This window comes from Coenobita brevimanus, chromosome 14, assembly GCF_032717465.1.
Source record: "Coenobita brevimanus isolate Jiangsu-jjx chromosome 14, ASM3271746v2, whole genome shotgun sequence".
In the NCBI taxonomy this organism is placed as follows: domain Eukaryota; kingdom Metazoa; phylum Arthropoda; class Malacostraca; order Decapoda; family Coenobitidae; genus Coenobita; species Coenobita brevimanus.
Genome location: NC_136967.1, coordinates 5,725,001 through 5,747,500, shown reverse-complemented (window position 1 = coordinate 5,747,500; position 22,500 = coordinate 5,725,001). Strand labels below are relative to the sequence as shown.

General features: G+C 42.5%; 1 protein-coding gene across 1 annotated transcript in view; it reads right to left on the bottom strand.

The window, feature by feature from the left end:
* Window positions 1–11,507: 11,507 nt before the first annotated feature.
* Window positions 11,508–22,500, bottom strand: part of LOC145418898 (uncharacterized) — a 21,776-nt gene continuing 10,783 nt past the window's right edge. The window contains exons 2-7 of the mRNA XM_080287160.1: window positions 19,145–19,219; window positions 18,438–18,558; window positions 16,306–16,391; window positions 13,248–13,373; window positions 12,369–12,470; window positions 11,508–12,067 (exon numbers count right to left, since the gene is read on the bottom strand). Of these exons, the coding sequence (XP_080143286.1) occupies window positions 11,834–12,067; window positions 12,369–12,470; window positions 13,248–13,373; window positions 16,306–16,391; window positions 18,438–18,558; window positions 19,145–19,204 (729 nt within the window). The 5' untranslated portion in view covers window positions 19,205–19,219 and the 3' untranslated portion in view covers window positions 11,508–11,833. The remainder of the gene's footprint in view (window positions 12,068–12,368; window positions 12,471–13,247; window positions 13,374–16,305; window positions 16,392–18,437; window positions 18,559–19,144; window positions 19,220–22,500) is intronic.

Here is a 22,500-nt window from a genome sequence, read left to right as displayed (position 1 = left end):
AAATTTTGTAATCCATTAAGCAACTGCCTCTTCGTCCACCCTCCAATTAGGTCTCCATCCATCTATCCATCCATCCATCTATCCATCCAGCGTTTGTCCCTGTTCATCCATCCACCAATCCATCAAATTTCAATCCATCCATTAATCCATCATTTGTCTTGTGTTTCTATACTCATATATCACACCATTTACTCAGGTGACTCTACACTCAGTGACAAGTCAAACGGTTTGCTGTAACTCTGGGAACGATTCACAACGCTGAGTGGTAACCATATTGTTGAATAACGGGATGATGTGCAGCCTACAGTGGTGCTTCTGTTAACTGGGTGGTGACGCAAATGCGGCGTCCAAACAGGAAATAAACCTCCACACTGATCCTGCACCTCGCTGGGGTGAGGCCCTGTCCAAAGCAAGAATTGATCGGTTCAGTGCACGTGACGGCCCTGTAGAGGCAACTGCTTGTCTGCGGTTGATGGGTCTATTCGACTAGAAAGACCGGGGCTACACAACAACAACATTCATCATGTATTTCCATTTAGTAATAAGCCTCCATCCATCTATCTAACAACCCACTCTATGATATTCCTGTCTATTCATCCAGCCAGCCAACTGTCTTTCAGTTCACCCTATGTCTCCAACTCTCCATCACAGGTCCCTTTCTCTCCCCTCCATCTGTCATTCTATCCATCTTCCTTGGTCTCTTATCCCTCGCCTTCTCTACTGTCTTCAACTTGAGAGAGAGAGAGAGAGAGAGAGAGAGAGAGAGAGAGAGAGAGAGAGAGAGAGAGAGAGGCGTGTGAAAATACTGTGAATATTTATAGTTAGCATATGCCAAGTACCTCAGCCTGTCCTTTTGGGCAGAAATAAGGGGTGGGATGATGTGTGTGTGTGTGTGTGTGTGTGTGTGTGTGTGTGTGTGTGTGTGTGTGTGTGTGTGTGTGTGTGTGTGTGTGTGTGTGTGTGTGTGTGTGTGTGTGGCGGCGTTACGTGTGAGTGCGGGTAACGGCCACAACGGACTGTTAACGGTTAAAGTTCCCTCGTAAAACCTGGAGGGGACTTTCACTGCCACTTGCAACAGTTAGTCGGTGGTCAGAGGGCAGTGTGTGTGTGTGTGTGTGTGTGTGTGTGTGTGTTTTACTCAGTCACGTGGTACATGGAACCTGATAACGGAGGACCTGTGTTAATTATTTTTTGGACCAGTCACATTTTTCTTTTTCTTTTTTATACAGTATGCCACTTCAACACCACGAACTAGGTTTTTTCTTCACAGGATGACAACTCACTTTATTTAATGGTAACCCTAATCTAACGTAACATGCCTTAACCTACACTTTCTTGATAAACAATAATAAAATCGAGTACAGTTACAAAAAAATACAATTGGACCAGACTGTTAGGGCACCGCATGTTTTCCCCTCGTCCCTCTTCACCCAGCTGTGCAAATGGGGACCTGGATGGAATATTGACCGTTGTGGGTCGCGTTCTAGAGGAGGAGAAAGATTTGGACTTAATAAAACATGACTGCCTGCCTGTTGACCCTCGTGCAGTAGATAGGCATAAAGTTTTCCTTTTCTTCTACTCTCTCTCTCTCTCTCCCTCCCTCTCTCCATGCTAACAAAACCAACCAAAAGTGATGGAGGGATAACGTATAAGCCGTTTTATTTTCACACCGTGTGATTTCACAAAACAACAGAATGAATTTGGTCTGTCCGAGTGTAACCTGATTTCTCGACCTTGTAGAAACGCGATTTTGTGGACTACCGATAATGATATAGCGTGTTGTGGACAATGGTATAACGTGTTGCGGTCAGTCATCTATTACCTTTGATCACAATGACAAAAATTATATCAAAATGTCTAAAGAGAATAATGGTCTCAACAGAAAATACATCGAATAGTTTAACCGCTTCTTTTCGGTGACCTACAGTACTCACTATTTTTTTTTCCTCCAGCTTTTTTCTTTTTTTTTTTCTTTTTAGTGCGGTGAAGCTTTCTGAAGATCCGAGTGTAAGTTTAGCCATCATTGACCTCTTCAGAGGAAATGAAACCAAAGTCGAAAAATGAAATGAAAACAAAATTGAAAAAAAATTAAGATAAAGTAGGAAAATTAAAGAAAAATGGAAAGATAAGATCAGAAAATAAGAGACCGAAGGCAACAAAAATCGCACTTATAAGCCTCTTCATTCATTCTCTTCAGACGATTTTATTCAGCTTAGGAGTGGCATTTTGAAATAGAGGGGCGAAATACAACCCTTCATTAGACTCCTTCACGAACAAGGGTATTTTGAAAGATGAAGAAAATCGTCTGGCGTTATTAATTATGTACGTCATTAGAGTGGCAGGTATTGACAGGGCCTAGGGGTTTAATGTTGCCGTTTCTGTTGTTGCTGTTGTTTGTTTGCTTGCTTCTTGTAACAGCGACCGAAATACGCTCACCAAGTCAGTGAAGGTAAATATTTGAGAGTGAATCCGTACCTGTTCATTCATTCTTCTGAGTGATTTTCCCCAGACCAACCTTATGACCTCTGAATGACACTGGTTGCTAGGCCACACACACACACACACACACACACACACACCCACACACACAAAACCACTTTCCATTCATGCGAGTGATAGAAAATGTAACTCTCTCTTTAATAGGAAATGTAATCATAATGGTTTTAAGGGGAAAGTGTTATTCTTTAAGATTTGTTTAGCTATTATACTGATAAATAACCAGTCATTTTTATTACGGCACTGGCCCTATTGCTGTATGATGCTTGGGCTTTCCTTGAAGGTTTATGAAGCTGATGCAGGAGCTTCAGGAGGACCCCCCGAGTAAATGGGTAAAGCTATATTTGTTAATGCCTCCACTGTTCTTCTTCTCCCTCCCCCCCCCTCCCTCTGTCTGTCTGTCTCTCTCTGTCTCTCTCTCTCTCTCTGTTTAAATTCTCCATACCCTCAGATTATTTTCCACGGCATATAAAAACCCTATGTGATTCAGAGGGTTGGCGGTGCAAGTAAGTTCCTTAAGACACACGCAGGCACATTTTCCCACTATTTCTCAGGGAAGAAAATTTCATAAACTCTAATGCTCAGAGATATCACGGGGAAGCCTCGACTTACAATAGACACACTTCATTTTCTAATCTTGCCATGTTCTGGAGTATCTTCATTGTCAACAAACCACGAAATAACCCTAAGAAAAAGGCGCAAAGATAAAGGCGTTGCGTAGGTCGTCTTTAGTGTAACTGAGAATTTTACACACAGCAGCGTCATAATGTCCTAAGGGGTTGAGTGTTTTTTTTTTTTTCTCTCTCTCTTTCCAGCCCCTTCAAGTGCAGGGACGTCTTTATTGATGATGATGATGATGATGATGATGATGATGATTATTACAACAAAGCTTTACATGGATTTCTGACATATGCGTTCCTCAGCTGAATAAAATCACCTGCCACGCACCACAATAGACTGAAGCTCACATCCTCGGCCCAAAAGGGTGAATATGCGATGATAACGTAGGTATGCAATAAGGAAAGTGAAATCCAAGGAAAATTATGCATGAAACGGAGAGCGGGAGGGCGAGAAAGTGGCCGGACCAGTGACAGGGTTGGCGGACGTGCGATAAGCTTGTTACTACCATGAAGCCAGATTTCAGGAACCTTGATGACGTCACTGTGTACCTTGAATGACGTCACTCCGCTACCTGCCCTATGAAATGACTGTGCTGCCTGCCCAGTGACGTCACGTTGCTACCTGGACTAACGATCTTGCTACCTGTCTGATGACGTCACTGCGCTACCTGCCCTATGACGTCATCATGGTACTTGGAATGGCGTCACTCCGCATTATTCCTGTCATGTTCCGTCACTACGCTACCTAATCTGATGTCACTCCGCTACCTGCCCAATAACGTTGCTTCGCTACCTGGACTGACGATCTAGCTACCTGTCCGAAGACATCACTGAACTACCTGCCCTATGACGTCACCATGCTACTTTGAATGACGTCACTCCGCATTATTCCTTCCCTGTGACGTCACTATGCTACCTTGTCTGGCGTCACTCCTCACTAGTCCTGCCCGCTGACGTCACTGCTTCACCTGCCCTATGACGTAATTTCGCATCACTGCCCGCTGACTCACTGTACAGGAAGTGTGTCCGCTGCCCCCCCCCCATCCACCCCTTCTTCCTTATTGCCCCTTGAACTTCTCTCCCCCTCCCACCTCGTCTCCTCTCGTCCACACTTCCACTCACAGTTTCTACCCATCTCTTCCTTCCCCCATCTAAGAGCCAGTGGGAGGTGGTGGCCGAAGGGTTGTGGGCACCGTGTACAAGATGATGTTAGGGGAGGCGAGATGACGTGGATGACAGGATTCCCACTTTGCACCCCACTATCCTTGCACCCCACAATTCGTAGTCACCCAATTTTGTTACTGTACTTTTTCATTTCCACCTCACCCTATCCTAATCCACATTGTCCCCATTCCCCCCACTCGGATACCATACTCTCTCACCCCCAACTCTACCCTACTCTCACACCGTAGTCATTCACCCCACCTTGTTATTATATCCCTTCACCCATTCCCCACCCTCTCCTTATCCCCCAACTCTCACGTTACTACATTATCACCCGTAGTCTACCCCTCCGCGTTCACCTTGGTCACTCCACCCCCTAAAGCTAGATGTCTCTCCCTGCCCCACACGGTCTCCATTCATCCCAACTGTTACATCTCTCCTTCAACTCATCTTCCCCCTCCTCCGTACTCTCAGACTGTTTTCTCTCTCATTCCCATTACCTTTCGTCTCACTACTCGCAGTGTTCTCATTCACTCCATCCAATAATGCCACTCCCTCATCCTCTCCTTCCCCTCCCTACTCCCAGTGTCTCCTCTCCCTATCACTACCCTCTCCCCTTTCTACCCCACACCCACAGTGTGCCCATACTTCCATTAATCCCTCCTAAAAACACCACTCCTTCATTTACCCCTCCTCACCCCTCCCTACTCCACACTCTCTCCTCTATCCCACCCTCCACCTTCCCCCTTCCCGCCTACTCTACCTCCATTCATCCCACCTGGCTACACTACGCTCGCACCCCCATTCCCACCTCACCCGGCCTCCCTCCCGCCGAGTCACTCAAGGTCTTCCCAGTACCCGAGTCAACAGCGTGAATCATCGAATGCCCGGAGCGTAATGCAAGAGGACACTGATTCATGAAGTCCGTGATGAATAATAAAATAACGAAGGAATGATGAAACACGAGGGCACTGTACCATACCAGGGATTGTTTCACACTGCTACGGCATACCAAAGATTGTTTGCCTCCTTTTTTACTGCAACAAACCAAATATTGTTTCAACCCATCACAACAAACGGAGGATTGTATCTGCCCATTTCAGCATACCAGACATCATTCCATCTCAGTGCATCAGTGGCTGTTTCAGTCTGTTAAATTATAACAAAGATAATATAGCAATATACCAAACACTTTCTGTCTACTACAACATACCAATGGTTGCACCGGTTTATTATAAGATACCATAATTGTTTCGGTATATTTCAACATACCAAAGACTGTTCAAGTTTACTGCAACATACCACATGACTCGTCACTGTCTGTCGTACCCGTATCAATCTGACTAATGCCTGACGTTGGGTCCTGTGAGGGGTGGCCTAAAAAGCAAAAAAGTCACACAAGCATTTCCATCTCTGCTTATAGTATGACCCCACTTCCCACACCATCCTCCCCCATGAACGATACTTCCACATCCTGATCCTAATCTGACATCCTTCCACCCACCTACATTCTCAATGTCATATTCTTTCACTCAGTCTTACTTTTCAGTCACTCAACCTCACTTGGGAAATAACACCTTTCCCACTAACATCGGAGTTAATAGTTTCTTTCCACTGTCTCTAAACTGTGCTAGAGCCTAAAGATACTCAGCGAGATCAATCACAGTAAATATTTAGAACACACACATACACACACACACACACACACACACACACACACACACACACAACTGAAATGTAAATACGTTTTCTGATATATAACATTTTTTTTTTTATGGGATCCAAATTTTACGTAGAGATCTTACATCACTGCGAAAGAACGAAAAAAAAAAATATAGAATCTAGTAACGATCATTAAGGACGAGAAAGATAGAAAAAAAAATAGTAAGGAAACAATTCAATAGTCTGCTGTTGGAGTATGAAGAAATGAAAAGAAAGTTAAGTTTTTCTGAACCCATGGTGGTTTGGTAATCTGAGACACCAGCTGAGGTTCCTTGTTCATCGATTCGAATCCCTAAGAGGTTGTTGAACGCTTTTCGATCATGTAGGTGCATAGGAGATTCACTTACCTTTAAATTTTTCTGTTTAAGCCTACATTCCAGGAGATGTTATAAGACTGGTTGTTTTCTGGTGTATTAGGCAACATGTGGGTTCAGTACGTGAGTCCTACCTGCCTTAGGATCAGCGGAAATGCAGTGCTGCGCTGTGACCGGGTGACCCCTTGTCCTCGCCCGCGTCACTCTCGTGTATAAACAACCTAGCAGGAGGTGCGCCGGCCTTCTGCGTCAAGGGAAAGTTGAGCTTGCGGTTGACAAGCAAGGGAAAAAGATAAAAATTCATTGGTGTGAGGAAAAATGCTTATTACTGTTTTCCACGCATGATGTTATAAAAACAGATACTCCAGTGACAGTGTAGGAATGTGGAGTCTGTAGTCCTTATCAGACAATACTGAGATTATATAATTTTAGAGAAAATTCATGGTTTGACAATTTCATGGTAATTATTGATCACATTGGGCTTAAGTTCACATTTGGCTCAGTCTGGAGTTACAGAAACAACAGCAGTAGCAACAAGAACAATAACAACAAAAATAGCAATAATAATAATGATAATAATAATAATAATAATAATAATAATAACAGCCATGTACAGGATTCTCTTCTGTTTTTAACTCACTTTAGTGTCAGTTACATTTACACACAAGTTTTCATCATGGAGACATACATACACTCATATCTCGTTGTAACTGTTCTCTCTTCACAATGGCTGCGTCTGTCCTTATCCATGACTGCCTGCCTCCCTCACCGCGTCTCTCCCATTCTCTTGACAATATCCAATCTAAAACCATCCAGCTTATCAAGGCCTTCACTCCCTTGCACCAAGTCTCCACCCTCCCTCCCCTCCTTAGTCCATTCATGATACTGGCATTTCAACTTCATGCTCTCGCTTTGTCACTGGGAGAAGAATCGTGGGCTCCCTCATTCACAGAGTTTCATTCAAGTCCAACTCCCCCTCTCTCAGTCATGAGTTTTGTCTTCTGTGACAATTATTTTGAGCTCCGGGTACCACAATGAGTAGTGGATATTACTAACCGACCCAAATGCAAGTTGGTGAAGATTAGTTAGGGCGAATAAAATTAGAAATTTTTTGTTTTGTAAAAAAAATCTAAAACGCGTTGTGGTACTTTGATTTTTTTTTTTTACTTTGTCGTACATGCTCTTACTCTTAGTCTACAGTTAGTGTCGATACTACATATAAAATAAAGATGCTAAGAGTATATTAATTTTTATTAAATGCAGTAGAGTTTTCCTCATATTCTCACTCTAAACTCATCACCATACACATTAATGTGAATACTTTGGGTACAAAAAAGTGTAAATCCTACGTATATGTAAGTGTCGTGCGTGAATGAGGCAGGACGTGTGTGTGTGTGTGTGTGTGTGTGTGTGTGTGTCTCACCTTGAGCCACGACACTTGAGTAATCATTTGTAGCAGCTTGAACAATTTCCTCTCAGAAAGTCGATTACAACGATACAGAGGTGTTCATGTCCCCCCAAAATATCCCGATGTGCTCGCTGTTGTAAGTTGTTAAGAAATCGCCAATTAAAACATGGGTATTACAAGGATATTTTTAGTTGATAAGCTCTATGATTTCGTGACAGTATGGGGTTCAGGTCCAGTGAACATTGGAGGACGTAGTGTTCATTCCGTCCCCAGTCCTGAGGTTTCACAGTTGACGGCCTCGCAACGATATGTCTCACCGCCAGAGATGCCAAATCAGGTGTTAGATTTTCGTTAGGTATACAAAACTCCATGACAAAATGCTATCATCTCTAAAATATTGCTCATGTCGATAGTTATCCTCAAAATTTGGGGCTCAGTAGATGAAAATATATCTAGATATGGTGCCAAAAGCACTCAGTTGGCATCCCGCACAACCTCCGCTGGCACCAAAACACCCCCTCGCTACCGGGCGTACGAGCGTCTTTTATATACGGTTCTTGTTACCTTTAGACGTTTTCATTCAGCCTTGCAAGGATGTGTAGTAGCGATGGGGAATGAACATGGCTATATTTAACCCTCAGTTCGGAAAAAAAAAAAAAAAAAAACGTATCAGCGGAGTAAAATCCAGTAATCAAGAAAACAATAAAAAAAATGACGTCCTTGGTCTGTTGGGGTTAAGCTTTAAGTGAGCAAAGACAAACAATGACTTACATCTTCTAAATTCATGCATAGAAGGCGAGGGGTTTCAACGTCGCTGAAATATGACGACGCAACTCTTGTGACACAAGGGAAAGTCACTCCACTTACTAGAATTGGACTAGAGTGATACTTTGACGTCATACTGGAAGTGACGTCAACGCACCAGACCCCGCCCCTATTTCCTGCCTCAGCGCCCAACGACAAAGTGGGCCGGGGACTTGAGGGAGGGAAGAGACATGACATTCTCTAATATTGTCCCAAGTAGCTTTCAGGATACATATGATTGTCAAATGGATGTCCTTAGCCTTAACCATCTCGCTGTTATTTTGGTTATGTTTGGCTGCTAGGATCACTTTCATTAATTTGTTTGTTATGAAAGCTATCACCAGACGATTTTGTTCACGTGATAGAAATGCGTATTCAGAAGGCTGCACATTTCTTGATTAATTCTCCCTTGATGTATATGCCCCTGATTATTTTATTACGCTAATTCCAGACGATTTTATCCAAGACAGAAACCTTAAACACTCAAAGAATTAACTAAGACACTGGGGACGACTTTTCCATTTTATGCAACGTCAGACGATAATATCTGCCACTTAAGGTAAAATACTACTACTACTACTACTACTACTACTACTACTACTAATAATAATAATAATAATAACAATAATAAAAATAATAATTTTCCCATTGATATACACGTCAACTACGGTGACAAAATTACTCTGGGACATTAAGAAAAGAGAAACTCAAAAGGCGATTTCGTGAAAGTTTATTAAAAAATGGGGCTGGGGGGATGTGGATTCTCTTACAGCATTCATTTCAATATTAAACATCAGTGAGGATCAAACAAACATAGTATTACAGTCCTCCTCATCACACCCTCTCAAACACATGACCCTGAACCAAGCTGCACCACGAGGTCAGGTGAGACAGGTACAGTTAGGTAGAGTCAGGTAACTCGGCAGACACACACTGGCAAATTACAGCACAAATTTTCTGATCTATGTTCTCGTCGTCATTGATTTCGTATTCATCTCTTCCTTAGCGATTTGTTTTGCACGTTACACCTTCATATTTTCAGTATGTTATAAAGTTTTGTCGATACTGTAAAGAATAAAAATAACACGGTAAAGATTATTAAGGTGCTAAATAAAGAGGTGCAACGGTATTTCTTACGCCAGAGAGGATACAGTTAATTTTGCCATTGCAGTGTGTCATAACGAAAATGATGGGAATAATAATGAAACACGCCCACACACCCACATCCACACACACACACACACATACTCACACACACACACACACACTCTCTCTCTCTCGAACGACATCAAATACATAAATATATACATCAATAAAATATATGATATTTTATATATACACAAGTATGTGAGACTCATCCGCCTCATATTAGCACCTCAGTTAGTATGATCTCCAGCGGGAAGTTACATAAAATCTGAAGTCTTTCTTTGGTCATTACAAATTAAGTACAAAACTGTAGTCTTATATTAGCGTGCTACGACAGAGGAAAAAACTAATGTCATTTTCTACCTCCTGCGAGCACAGAGCAGGGTAATGTGTTTTATTTAAGGGGGAAACAATAACAATGACACAAAAGTTCATTCTCTGTGATCACTGGTATTGTAACGGCATTTTCTGTACCCTGTGTTTCCTTGAGCAGTTATCCTAATTCTTTCTCTGTCTCTGTCTCTCTTTTCCACACACCCACACACGCCTCTGTGTTGTCTTTGTACGGCATTAAGTAACGCCAACACGAAGAAGAATGCATTAGGTCACTCAGGTACTGGCCTTAATATTCGGTAAAAATATTCAGTGGATCATTATTTCATTTCGCCCTTGTGGACTTTAAGTTTTCATTTTATTCGTGGTACCTTCAGACAATTTTATTCACCTGAAACACCAGTCTGGGCTAAAAGATTAAATTATGTGGTTTAACTTATGCTCTGAGACCGAATTTACTAAGTACTACAAGAGAGGTTAGGGAATGGAAAGTGTTCACATGTATGAAAGATGTTTGAAACTCTTCCAACAAGAACGACGAGAATTTCATTAACTCTACGATACAAAGGCTATTTAAGCTTTCCACCTGCAGGGGTTATAACATGAACAATAGTTATATTCTTCTTGTGTATGGAAGGTGGATGACGAGACAGAGAGACATATTTATAAATTACCTTTGGGTGAATAACCACGACACTTTTGACTCCATACCTGAGGGACGAACAATGGCGGACAACAATGGGACACGAAAAAAATAAGTGTTTCCTGCTCCTTTTTGTACATTCATGACATCCTCAGCTCTGTACTTAACAGGGCCGGGATGGCGGGACAGGACGTAACTTCTGTACATGTATTCAGGACGAGGGATGACAATAATCTGTCACTGAATTAACACACCAAACAGATCTCATGTGACTATACTGAAACATATAAGACAATAGGGAGTGGAACTTATGCCTTTCTTTGATATACGGCACAGTCTTATCCACACAGTAAGCTTGGACAGCATCCCCTTGTGTCTTGCCTCGAGATAAAAAAGAAAAAAAGGCAGAAGCTGACTCAAATGGGATAGGATTTGACGTCGTGCATATATGTTCTTGCCAAAGAAAGGAATTTCCTCCCGCATGTTACTGAAACTCTCCTCAAGTGACTGGCATGGCATGGCAACACATGATGATGCATGAGATATCTGATGATGGAATGGAGCTATGTTGATAAAACCTTAGCAGTCTGCAAGAAACTGTTTTTTAAATGTTAATCAATGTGGATGTCACACCGATAAAACTTAAATGTGCAAGAAACTGCTTTAAATATTACTGAATGTGCTCGTAGCTTCTCCTAAGCTACGAGTACATGACACACGGGTTGACTCAGAGCACAGGATCAGTTCAGCTCTCCCAGACCCCACCTTGGACTAGTGTGATAGGGTGGAATACCGGGGAGCCAGAACTGAACACTCACATTATCCCCTCGAAGCTGTTGACGTATGTATATTTTCATTCTTGTTATCTCTAGATGTTATCATTCTGCTTTGGAAAGACCTCTCATGCTAAAGGGGTAAAATGAATTCTACATCTAACCCCGCCGTTTTCAAGTAAGCCCTAAACGTAAACATCCGAATATAGCAAGAAAAAAAACAAAGACCGTCATCATTCAGCAGGGGTTGAACATCACAAAAAAAAGAAAAAAGAAAAAAGTCCTAGAGCATCTACAACATAGCAGAGACTATGTTGACGCTCTAGAGTATCCACAACACAGCAAAGACTCTCCCAGTATAAGTTATAGTGTCAGTGTTAATCGCTATCACTACCCACGCACGCCACATCTCACACTTCTGTCGGTTGTCTGAGGGTCTCCGAGTGGCTCGTCTTGTCCAGGCTGCCGTTGGAGCCCGGGAGAGGCAGTTTGTTGGTGCTGTCGGCGAGGGCGTGGTTCCTGTATGAAACGTTGTCCTCATCGAAGCCATCTATGGAAGGGGCGGAGGCGTTCCTGAACTTGTTGCTGCGGACGCTGTGCAGGCTGCGCAGGCTGCGGCGGGCACGGGTCCTCTCCTCGGCCACCTGCAGCAGAGTTCAAGTAGATTATTAGTTAACGGAATTCGGAGACATTGATAGTTAGCTTTCTACTACTATGATGGGATTGGTAAACTGACTTGGTACATGGATACTGGTCAAAGAGAACCACCATGATTAAGTTTGTGGGCTGACTCATAGAATAATACCATGATGAGGTTTATGGACTAATTATAGAATACCACCATGATGGGGTTTGTGGACTGACCCAGAGAGTACTACTATGATGGGATATGTGCACTACCATAATTAGGTCTGTTGACTACCATGATGGGACTCGTGGACTGACCTTGTAGGTGAAAATGGCCGCAATGATGCAGAAGAGGATCAAGAGGGCGACCTGAATCAGCGTGAGTGCAATACCAGCCACGAGGAAGTGGTACTCATATTTCTGGAATAGAGAAGGGACAGGTAAGGCGATTTCCCAGGTATGACGGTTACCAATGAACTGATTGTTATTATTATTATTATTGTTGTTGTTGTTGTTCTTGTTGTTGTTGTTGTTATTAGCTACACTTACATCTTAAGCTCCAGGTCCCACAACACTTTTACTTCTCAAAGTAGTTACTTTTTCTGAGACATTCGTTGTGTGTGTGTGTGTGTGTGTGTGTGTGTGTGTGTGTGTGTGTTTAATATGTATTTGGGATAAAAAGAAAGTGCTTTTCCTTATCATATTTAGAATTTTCATATTTGAGTTGAAAAGCCTGAGTCTCAGGTTCATGTATTTTAACTTCAAGGAACATTATTAAATATATCAGATGTTAAATATCGACGGACTAAAACTTGTTCCTGGCTTCACTGATTTTTCAAGTAAAGTGTCAGTGTGATTCTACGTCAGTTTGGAAACGAGAGAGGATGCTAAATATATTCAGTATTCACAGTTCAATACGTCACTTAGCCAGAAAAATCACCATAGTCTTTCACCTTAACTTGGCTCAGACTTTTATCATGTTCCTGCTCATTTCAAGTAGCTCAGTGGCAGAAAAAGACAGTATTACGGCTCCATATCCTCTCCATAGCACTTCTTCATGACTAGCATCAAAATTTAGCATGAACCTCTTGTCACAGCTCAGTATTCAAAATGGAGAGATGGCAATTTTAGGCCAAGTTAGAGTAAAAAAAGAGTAGCCTATACGTGCGAATGGCAGATGGCAACTCGTAAACTCACCCCTGGAGCATAGTTGATGTGTTCGAAGTGGTTCTCCCTGATCATCCAGTCGCTGACAAAGTAGATGTTGATGCCGATGATTCCGAAACACTTGATTAGCCAAAACCACACTGAGCAGGGGTTATTCTGTTGGGAATGCGGGAGAGAAATGGTGGGTTAGAGGGATCATTTTATAAGAGAGAGAGAGAGGGAGAGGGGGGGGGGATTACTCTATTGATACTACAAAACTGGGATGGGTAGGTTCCATTAACTTATCAATACATCAAGAAAAGCCAAAGTTATATATTAAACATCTCTAGGAAAAGACGCATCGAGGGAAATTAAAGTTCCACACACATAGAAAAAGTGACAACGCTGCACACACATAGCCTTCCCTCATATACCTCGCCTCTTCATTTGTTCCATTCGTCATTTTTGTTCATCAGTTCAGTATGACTAACATACGTATTATTCTCATGCCCGCCACCACCAAACGATATTATACACCTTTCCTTCTGGAAGAGGTAAATTTGCACAGAAGAAGGAACGGAGAAGCGGGCAAATGAGTAACACTGAAGGGGAGGTAGAGGACAAGGCTGACGGTATCGGAGACGCTGAAGACCAAGAGACAACGGGCAGACAAAGGAAGGAAGGGGGGAACAGGGGTGCAGCGAGTGTAGCGGGTGTGACGGCGGTGTTTAGCGAGGGAGCAGAGTTGGGTTTTTGCCGGGAATACTTGTGGCGTTACTGGAGGGATGGAAACTGGGATGTACGACGATGGTTCCTATAGTTCTTTCACCGTAACTTGGCCCGGAATTTCGCCTTTTATGTAGCTTACTTCACGTAACTCTAGGGCGGCAAGAGACAATGCTAGAGCTCTACATCCTCCCCACAAGACTTTCATTATTGGCTTCATATTCCCGTGTTAATTTTTTGTTATAATTCAGCATTCAGTATGGACAGATGTCAATTCTGAGCCAAGTTAGAGTAAAAAGAGCATAGAGAGATTATTGGATATGAGCATCACATTCACCATAACGAGTAGATAAATTAATAGATACATAGGAGATATGTACACACTTGCTGGCATTATAAATCAAGTGAAAAAATGCTAAAGTGAAAATTGAAAGATCTAAGACTCACACCACCTGCACAGGATGCTTAAAACCGGAAAGAAGGTGGAAAATGTTGAAAAATGTAAAGAGAGTTGTTCACGAGGGCGAATCAAGGAAAGACAATAGAGGGAGAAATTTATCAACCAACTGCTGCAACACGTGACCTCAACATTTTCTCCCTCTACCTCCCTCCCTTCCCCCCATCTCTTCTCTCCATCTCTCCTCTCTCTCTCTCTCTCTCTCTCTCTCTTTCTCTCTCTCCTTCCGTCGCCACTCCATTCCTACAGGCTCAGTCAGTCCTATTTCCCCTCCTCTTCCCCCTCCCTCCGCCTCACTCTCTTTTCCCTTTCCGGTGGTGCAGTGGAAGGGTATTCAGCTCGCAAACTATAAGACCTCGAGTTCGATTCTAGGGCCGGTCAGACTGGTAGGCAAAAATCTGTTTCCCTCGTGTCCCTGTCCATCCAGCAATACAGTTAGGGACCGGGATGGACACTCAGTGGTTGCGTGTCATATCCTAGGGGAGACTGAGACAAAAAAGAAAATACTGTCTGCCTCTAAGATTTTCGTGTAGTCGATAGGCATTAATTCGAAGCCCCCCTCCCCGTATTCCCTCCTTCTCCCACTGCCTCCCTCCAGCTCTTCCTCCACTCTTCTCTCCCTCCCACCATTCTCTGCTCTTTCCTCCCCCCTTTCTCCCTCATCTTTTCTCTCTCCCATCCTATTTCTTTCCTCCTCCTCTCTCTTCCTCATTCAATCATCGCTCCCTTTTTCATCTTCATCCCTTCTTTTTTCTCATCCCATCCCACTCTTCCCCTTTCTCTTCCCCTTTCTCTCCCATCTTCCTCCCTTCTATCTCTCCTACTTTCCTCCCTCCTCCTATCTCTTTCCCCCTCCCCCCCTCCCCAATCAGTCCCGCCTCCACCCACCGTAACAGCAACAACAAAAACAGGACGAGTCTACGGACGGTGCAATAAAACACTTGAGCCTGCAACACGTAAATCTCTCTCTCTCTCTCTCTCTCTCTCTCTCTCTCTCTCTCTCTCTCTCTCTCCCTTGCTATCCATCTACCTATATTTTTTTTTTTGCTCCGGAATCGAGGGCAAGGGAGCGCATTTTCAACCCAACAGCAAAGTTTCTCCTTCGCTCACGATCTAAGACACAGCAGCTTCCCACAGACGTCCTCATTCTCTCTCAAGGCGCATTTTTGTGTCGCAGAGTAAAAAAGAGGATAATGAGTTGATCTTGGAGGAAGACCACAGCATTACAAGTCATTATAAAGACTCAGCCTTGGGGCCACAGGGTCAGGCATCGTATAGAGGGTCAGCCAGCCAACCAGGTACGGATGTAATTTCTCCTTGTTTTATGAATGTTATTCGGGCCTAGATTTTTTTTTCTTATTCATAGGTATTTTTTCTCACTCATCGTTAAGGTGCACAACTGCATGCTACTAGGCTTTAAACTCTTGCAAACCAGATTTATAGTTTCACCCGTTCATACTGGGTTACTTTCTCATGTAGATGGAATTGGTCACATGCTCCCCGTACCATAACATTGCCTAGTTACAGAGTATGTCTAAGACTTCTGCCAGAGGCAAGTAGAGGACAACACAGGGTTTTCACATTCCTTCCAAGTCGGGTGTTCCGGACGAACAAAGCAAATCTCTGACCAATTTAGCTGATGCTGATTAGTTAGCAAGACGTTATCAGACTACCATATTGTTTCGAGACTGCCATGGAATTACTGACTGCAGCGGTAATCCTTAGCGTTGGAGATTTCGTAGCACCACTTCCTGAGCGATTAATTCTGCCTACTGTACGGAAGATTCAAGTAACTGATACAAAGTATGTGGGTATTAAAACGGCATCAATGATAAACGAGGAAATTTTAAACTACAGTCAGCAAAATAAATCAGCCAGGAAGAGGTGTTACGAAACCTCCCACGACAACTAGAATACGGTCCTTACCTTGACGAGGGAGACGATGAGGATGATGTCGAAGATGGGCGTGAGGCCTCCTTCTCCCAGGCCAATGTAGGTTCTTAGTGCGTATCCTGACAGGGGGGAAAGAAACAAGAGGAATTAGTCTTATTACTATTGTTATTTTTTTTTACAGGTGTATTTAGGTTCAGGTTCTCACTGGGATGATGTTTATGTTCGTTTATGTTTTGGTGTGCTCTAATGATCTTTCAGCCTGAGAGAGAGAGAGAGAGAGAAAGAGCTAGAAGAGTTTGATGTAGCCTTCATCTCTCTCTCTCTCTCTCTCTCTCTCTCTCTCTACTTCACCCTTAGACAGCCTTCAGGTTAGAGGTGTTAAATAATAGCCTTTGTTTCTTAATAATTTCAGGGGAAAACCCCAACCTGAAGACCTTAAACACTTCCTTCATTAAATCTTTCCCTACATGAAGTCCACCTCGAGCTGAAGAAAATCGTCTGTAGGTAGGAAGGAGGAAGCAAGGGAAGGGGCTGAGCAGGTGGTACGTAAGGAAGTGAAGTGGCCACGAGAAAGCACCATAGGGGAAGGGGTTCAGTGGGTCTCTATGGCGTAGTGGGGTAATCTAGGGAGGGGATGAAGGTCGAGGGGGAGGGGGGAGAGTAAGGGGGAGGTAGGTAGGTAGGTAGATGCATAGGCAGTAAATAGGGTGGCAGGTAGGTAGTTAGTAGGAAGGTAAGCACGTGGGAAATCAAAGGAGGGATTGAAGGGCAGGGGAAAAACGGGTAATGAGGTAAGCAAATATATTGGTAGGTAGACAGATAGGCAGGTAAGTAGGTAGGTAGGTATGCAGGCAGGCAGATATCAGGCAGACAGATCGGTAGGTAGGCAAACGGGTAGGTAGGTAGGCAGATATGTATGTGGATGGGTAGAGGGAAAGGAGAGACAACAGCAACAAAAAATAAAACGAGTAGGAAGTAAGTAAAAAAGGAAGGTCCAATTACAGGTAGAGTTAGGGTCAGGGAAAATTGGTTTAGGTGGAGGACTTTCTCAAGGAAGGAGAGACAAGTAGAGACAGAGGAAGGAATGATGAAAGAGGAGGGACGTGGAAGGAGGAAGGGGAGAAAGGAAGAGGGGAAGGAGGAAGAGGAGGCAGGAAGAGGGGAAGGATTATTTTTCTTCAGCCATAGTACGTAATTTCTGTTACTACACGCCTTTCATCTTAACTTGCGCCAAATTTTCTTTTTTTCTGTTTTTTATCTTATTTCACATAACTGACAAGACAAAGCCATGGCAGTTCAGACTTTTCAGTGCACTTATTCGTGACAAGCATCATATTATAGTGTTAATCTGTTGCAACATCTCAGCATTCAAGATAGGGAGGTGACAATTTTTAGGCCAAGTTCATGTGAAAAGACTATACTAGAAGATTATATTCAGCTTCATAGTGACTCGTGAAAATGGAAGGGTTAGATGCAGCCTTCATTAATACTTTCTCTGCTAGACTGAATTTTCTAAGCTGAACAAAATCGTCTAGTAACAACAAGAATCCACTACAAAAAGACATCAGTGTATTGAAAGAGTTAAAGAAAGAACCCTGGACAATAAAACAACCCTGAGGGAAAGCAGGGGCAAGAGAAGAATGGCCGGAAGTTGAGCTAGTTAGTTTTAAATTTTAAGAAAAACGATTAATATAAGAAAAATGGTAGAAAGACACAAAGGTGAACTTCATCTTTCACATGATATACAGTGAAAGAAATATAATAATACACACACACACACACACACACACACACACACACACACACACACACACACACACACACACACACACACACACACACACACGCACGCTTCGTTCTTCGCGTTAGTAAACAAACTGTAACATGAAACTTAAAAAGCCGAGAAAAATATAAAATTCTAAAAATGATGGAAACATTCTTCAAGGACTGCCAACCAAGCCACACACGACCACAGCAGGCAATGCAAAGTTCTCTCTCTCTCTCTCTCTCTCTCTCTCTCTCTCTCTCTCTCTCTCTGAGCGTGAGTTATAGGAGCGTGAGATACTAATGACTTCTACTTTCCCTGTCTCTGCCTGCCACTGCCTCGCTAGATTTCAGTTATTCCTCCACTCACTTCCACTCGCTCCCACTCTGCCTACACTCACTTTGGCTGTAGACGTAGCGCTCGCCATAGCAGAGATCGATGTCGAGGTCGTTCGAGCAGATGTAGAAGTAGTTGACCATGAACTGATAGCCGTAGAAGCCGAGGGTGAGCAGACCGTGAAGCTGTAATGGAGGTATTATTATTATTATTATTATTATTATTATTATTATTATTATTATTATATAACTCAAACTATAGGCTGTCATGGATCAGTGGAGAGATAAACAAGCGTTACATAAAAAGAGTAAGAGTTAACAGAACTGCCACGTGCAAATAAATAAATAAATAAATAAATAAATAAACTAATAAATAATCCCTAAAATCTACATCCATTAACTTATAAAATGTCTTGATAGATGGTGTAAAAGCGAAATGATAAGAGGTAGCATAACGGCCACATAGAAAGTATGATAAGGTAAAAATAAATCAATAGAGAAAGTGTCTAAAAGTTCCATTCATAAACTTAATATTGTCTTAAGAAGCAGACAGTGTAAAAGTGATGTGAATGAGGTCAAGACAAATTTGTAAAGTTAACCCAAGGTGAGAGATGTGAAGAAAGAAAAGGCAAGAAATTAAGGAAGCACTGGGGGTCATTTCTTAAAAGGCCTGAGTTGTGGTGAGAGAGAGAGAGAGAGAGAGAGGGTAAATTAAGCACACACAAACCACCCAATAAAACACGTAAAATTCACTAAAGAGTCTCGCACTTACGATATCTAACACAGCCATTCCGATGCCCCACCCTTTCGTCGCCTTCATTGAGCAACCCATGGCGCTGTGATAAACCTGCAATAAAAAGAAGAGGAAATTAGGTCATTATCATCATCATCATCATCATCATCATCATCGTCGCCATCGTCACCAACACCACCACCAGCAATAACAACACCATCATCATCATCATCTGACAAGGCTGCATGAATTGTGGGAGCAGGCGTCACAAACAGCTTATTTTATTTTTTTTATATTTAATTAGGTTCAACGAGCTCTTGAATCGAACTTTTTTTCTTCTGTCTCACTCATTCTCCCGCAATCAAGCTGGACAGACATCTGGCTAGGGCGTCTGTAAAATGAACACGGAGTAGTGGTTTTGTTCAGACAGGCTTGGGTGAACTCCAGGACTGCATCTGAACAGGGGAGCATTGCACCGAGCGACGCCATAGGCCAGCGAACCGAGACTCCCTCAAGTTGAATGACTTTTTGGTCCGAGATGTCCTCAGCTTAGGATGACTTTGTTGCATCTACTACCTTTTGCATAGTTGTAGTAGCAGTAGTAGTAGTAGTAGTAGTTGTTGTTGTAGTGGTAGTAGTAGTAGCAATCCACGCTTATCTGAATGTGATCCTGTTGCGCAGTCCGTCGGCTTGTATATCAGGGCAGCTTCAACGTACGATCATATCAGTGCCACCACATGAAGGAGTCCCTCTCCATCATCTTTCTGTCTCATATTTCACGCAACTGTTCTTTTGTGTCCTCTGTATGTATATATATCTAATCTCGATATAAATTTCGTAAGTAACATACAGTAACATTAAAACGACATAAATTGAATGAAACCAGTAAGGATGAAGTACTCGAGGCCTCTTTAGCCATCAAGAATGCGGCCCTTCATCCACAAACATCCTGGTCCTTTTGCTACCCCGCCCCTCTTAGGCTTTTCTCTCCCTCTTTTTTTTTTTCCTCTTTTTCGAGGAGGCTATCTTGCGTCAGCCTTAAAAATTCTCCACATTCAACTGAGGGATTTTTTTTTAGACGTTTTGATCATGGTTTGAATCCTCTTCACGCTGTAGAAATGAGCCTTCACACAGTACCGATAAAGAAGTTAGTGTAGATGGCAAATAAATTCGGTTTCTGCTTGTTGAAATGTGTCAGGTTATTAGATATATCAAATATTCTCCTTTTTTTAATGCTTATCGATACCATTCGGGTTGATAGGGCAGATAACACATAGTAGTCTCAAAACTAGAGGTCACGGAGATGCAGATACGCCCCGGATATGTGGCGGCCATTTTTAAAGCTCGTGAGGCGAGTAAACAGTGACGTGGTTTCCCTCCCTTGATGTTTAATGCGCTCTGTAACATGGCCAGTGAAAACTCCTGCAGAAATTGAGGTTTTTCATACACCAGCTCACTCGTAATTTTAAGTATACGGTCGTTATTATCAAACATGTATTCCCCTTCAGCACTCCAGTTAATTGACAGTCTGGAGAAACTTAGATGTATTATCCCCCCCATTTTTTTTACTTGGCCTACAATTGCCGTCGCCCCATCTTGAATGTTGAGTTCTGATAACAGATTAACACCCGAATTTCATACTAGTCACGAAGAGGTATTATAGAAAGGATGCAAAGCCGTAGCATTATCTATTCCTACCACTGAATTATGGGAAATTAGCAGCAAAGTAACGAAAATCTGGGCCAAGTTAGTGTGAAAGAACGACAATTATAATCATCAACGCAGACTGAACTGAACCCTGGAACCCAAGAACGAAGACAATAGGTGTGTGGCGTAGGGGGGTCTGGGCCACAACACTTAAGGGTCATAGGAAGGTCAGGGCTCGGCAGGTGAGAGTGAAGTGGCCGTATCCTATTCTTTTCGGTAAAAGGAGTTCCCTACCATTTCTTCAAAAACCAGTTTATTTCTGCATCTAACGCGTTAAACATATTCTTGTGTGCTATTTATGCAATTTGTGTCGAGAAAGTAACATTAACATACAAGGGAGCATTCTTTTGTAATATGGAAAATAAGTGCCTAAGGAAGAGTTGGCAGAGATCTCCCTGTGTCAACGAAATGTAGGTCAAGACGCCATTTTCCTGTAGAGTTAAGAGGTTTTCTCGCTTCATCTTTCACACTTCATCATAACATCCTCTTATGTATTATTACTAACTGCTTACTAAGGACATATTTGTAGAGATATCATAAGCAACAGCATCAAAGTACCCTGTGTAGAAATAAAGTAGTTGAGAAATAAAGATGGGGAAATCGTAATATTAGGCAGGGTAAAATTAGTATAGTAACCGCATGTCAAGGAAAACATTGGAATATGACAACAATGCAAACAAGCCATCACAGGAGGACACATGTATCGTAATTTCAAGCTAATGACAGGATACAGGCGCCCTCCCCCATCTTTAGTACGAAGGTCACTGTGGTAGAGGCATATTCTACCCCCGGCATATCAAGAACTGTTTATTATTAACATTTCGCTGATGAAGGCTTTTCCTGGTTCTTCCCTGGTGACGGTCCAAGCTGAGATCAATTAAAATATGCCTTATAGTAAAATTTTTGAGCCTGCCTGTAAAAGCTTATTGGTTATGTTACAGATTTTTTCACACAGATATGAGATGAAAGACGGTGCTGTTTTATGTTTACAGAGTTAAGTGACTGCCGATTTGCGATAGGCTACACTGTTACTGGAAACTATAAATAAATATACTTCGAAAGCAGAAAAGCGAAGGCTTAAACACAAACAGCACAGTGGTAAATATTTAAGTCTGCCCTCTAACATTTTCTCTCAAACTCGGGTATGAGAAGACGATGCCACACAAGGGTACACAAAGCCAGGTGATCAAGCGAATAAATAAGCAGAGAAAACATAAAAGAACTTGCAAAATAATAGTACTTGGCAATTCTCTAAACGCCCTTAGTTTCTCATGGCCTTGTATCCAACTCTCTCTCTCTCTCTCTCTCTCTTACGCTTAGTGAGGTTGGTGTAGCTGTGAGAGAGTGCAAGTGTGGGAGTGAGGTGTGAATTAATGTAGGTGTGAGAGTAAGGGAATAAGAGTAAGTGCGTGAATGTAAACCTGAGAGTGAGAGAGATACTATTGCTCTAACAATGAGAGTGAACATGTGAGACTGTGAGCGAGAATGTGAGAATGAGGAGGGAAAATGAATGTGGGTGTGAATGTAACTATGAGTGTTAAGGTGTGAATGAGGGAATGTGAGTGTACTTGTGTGAATGTGAATGTGAGAGTGAGGGACCAACTGTGAGAGTGTGTGGGCGAAAGTGTAATGTGAGTAGCCTATGAGTCTGTGAATACGCTATGATGTTTATAATGTGTAATTAGTGA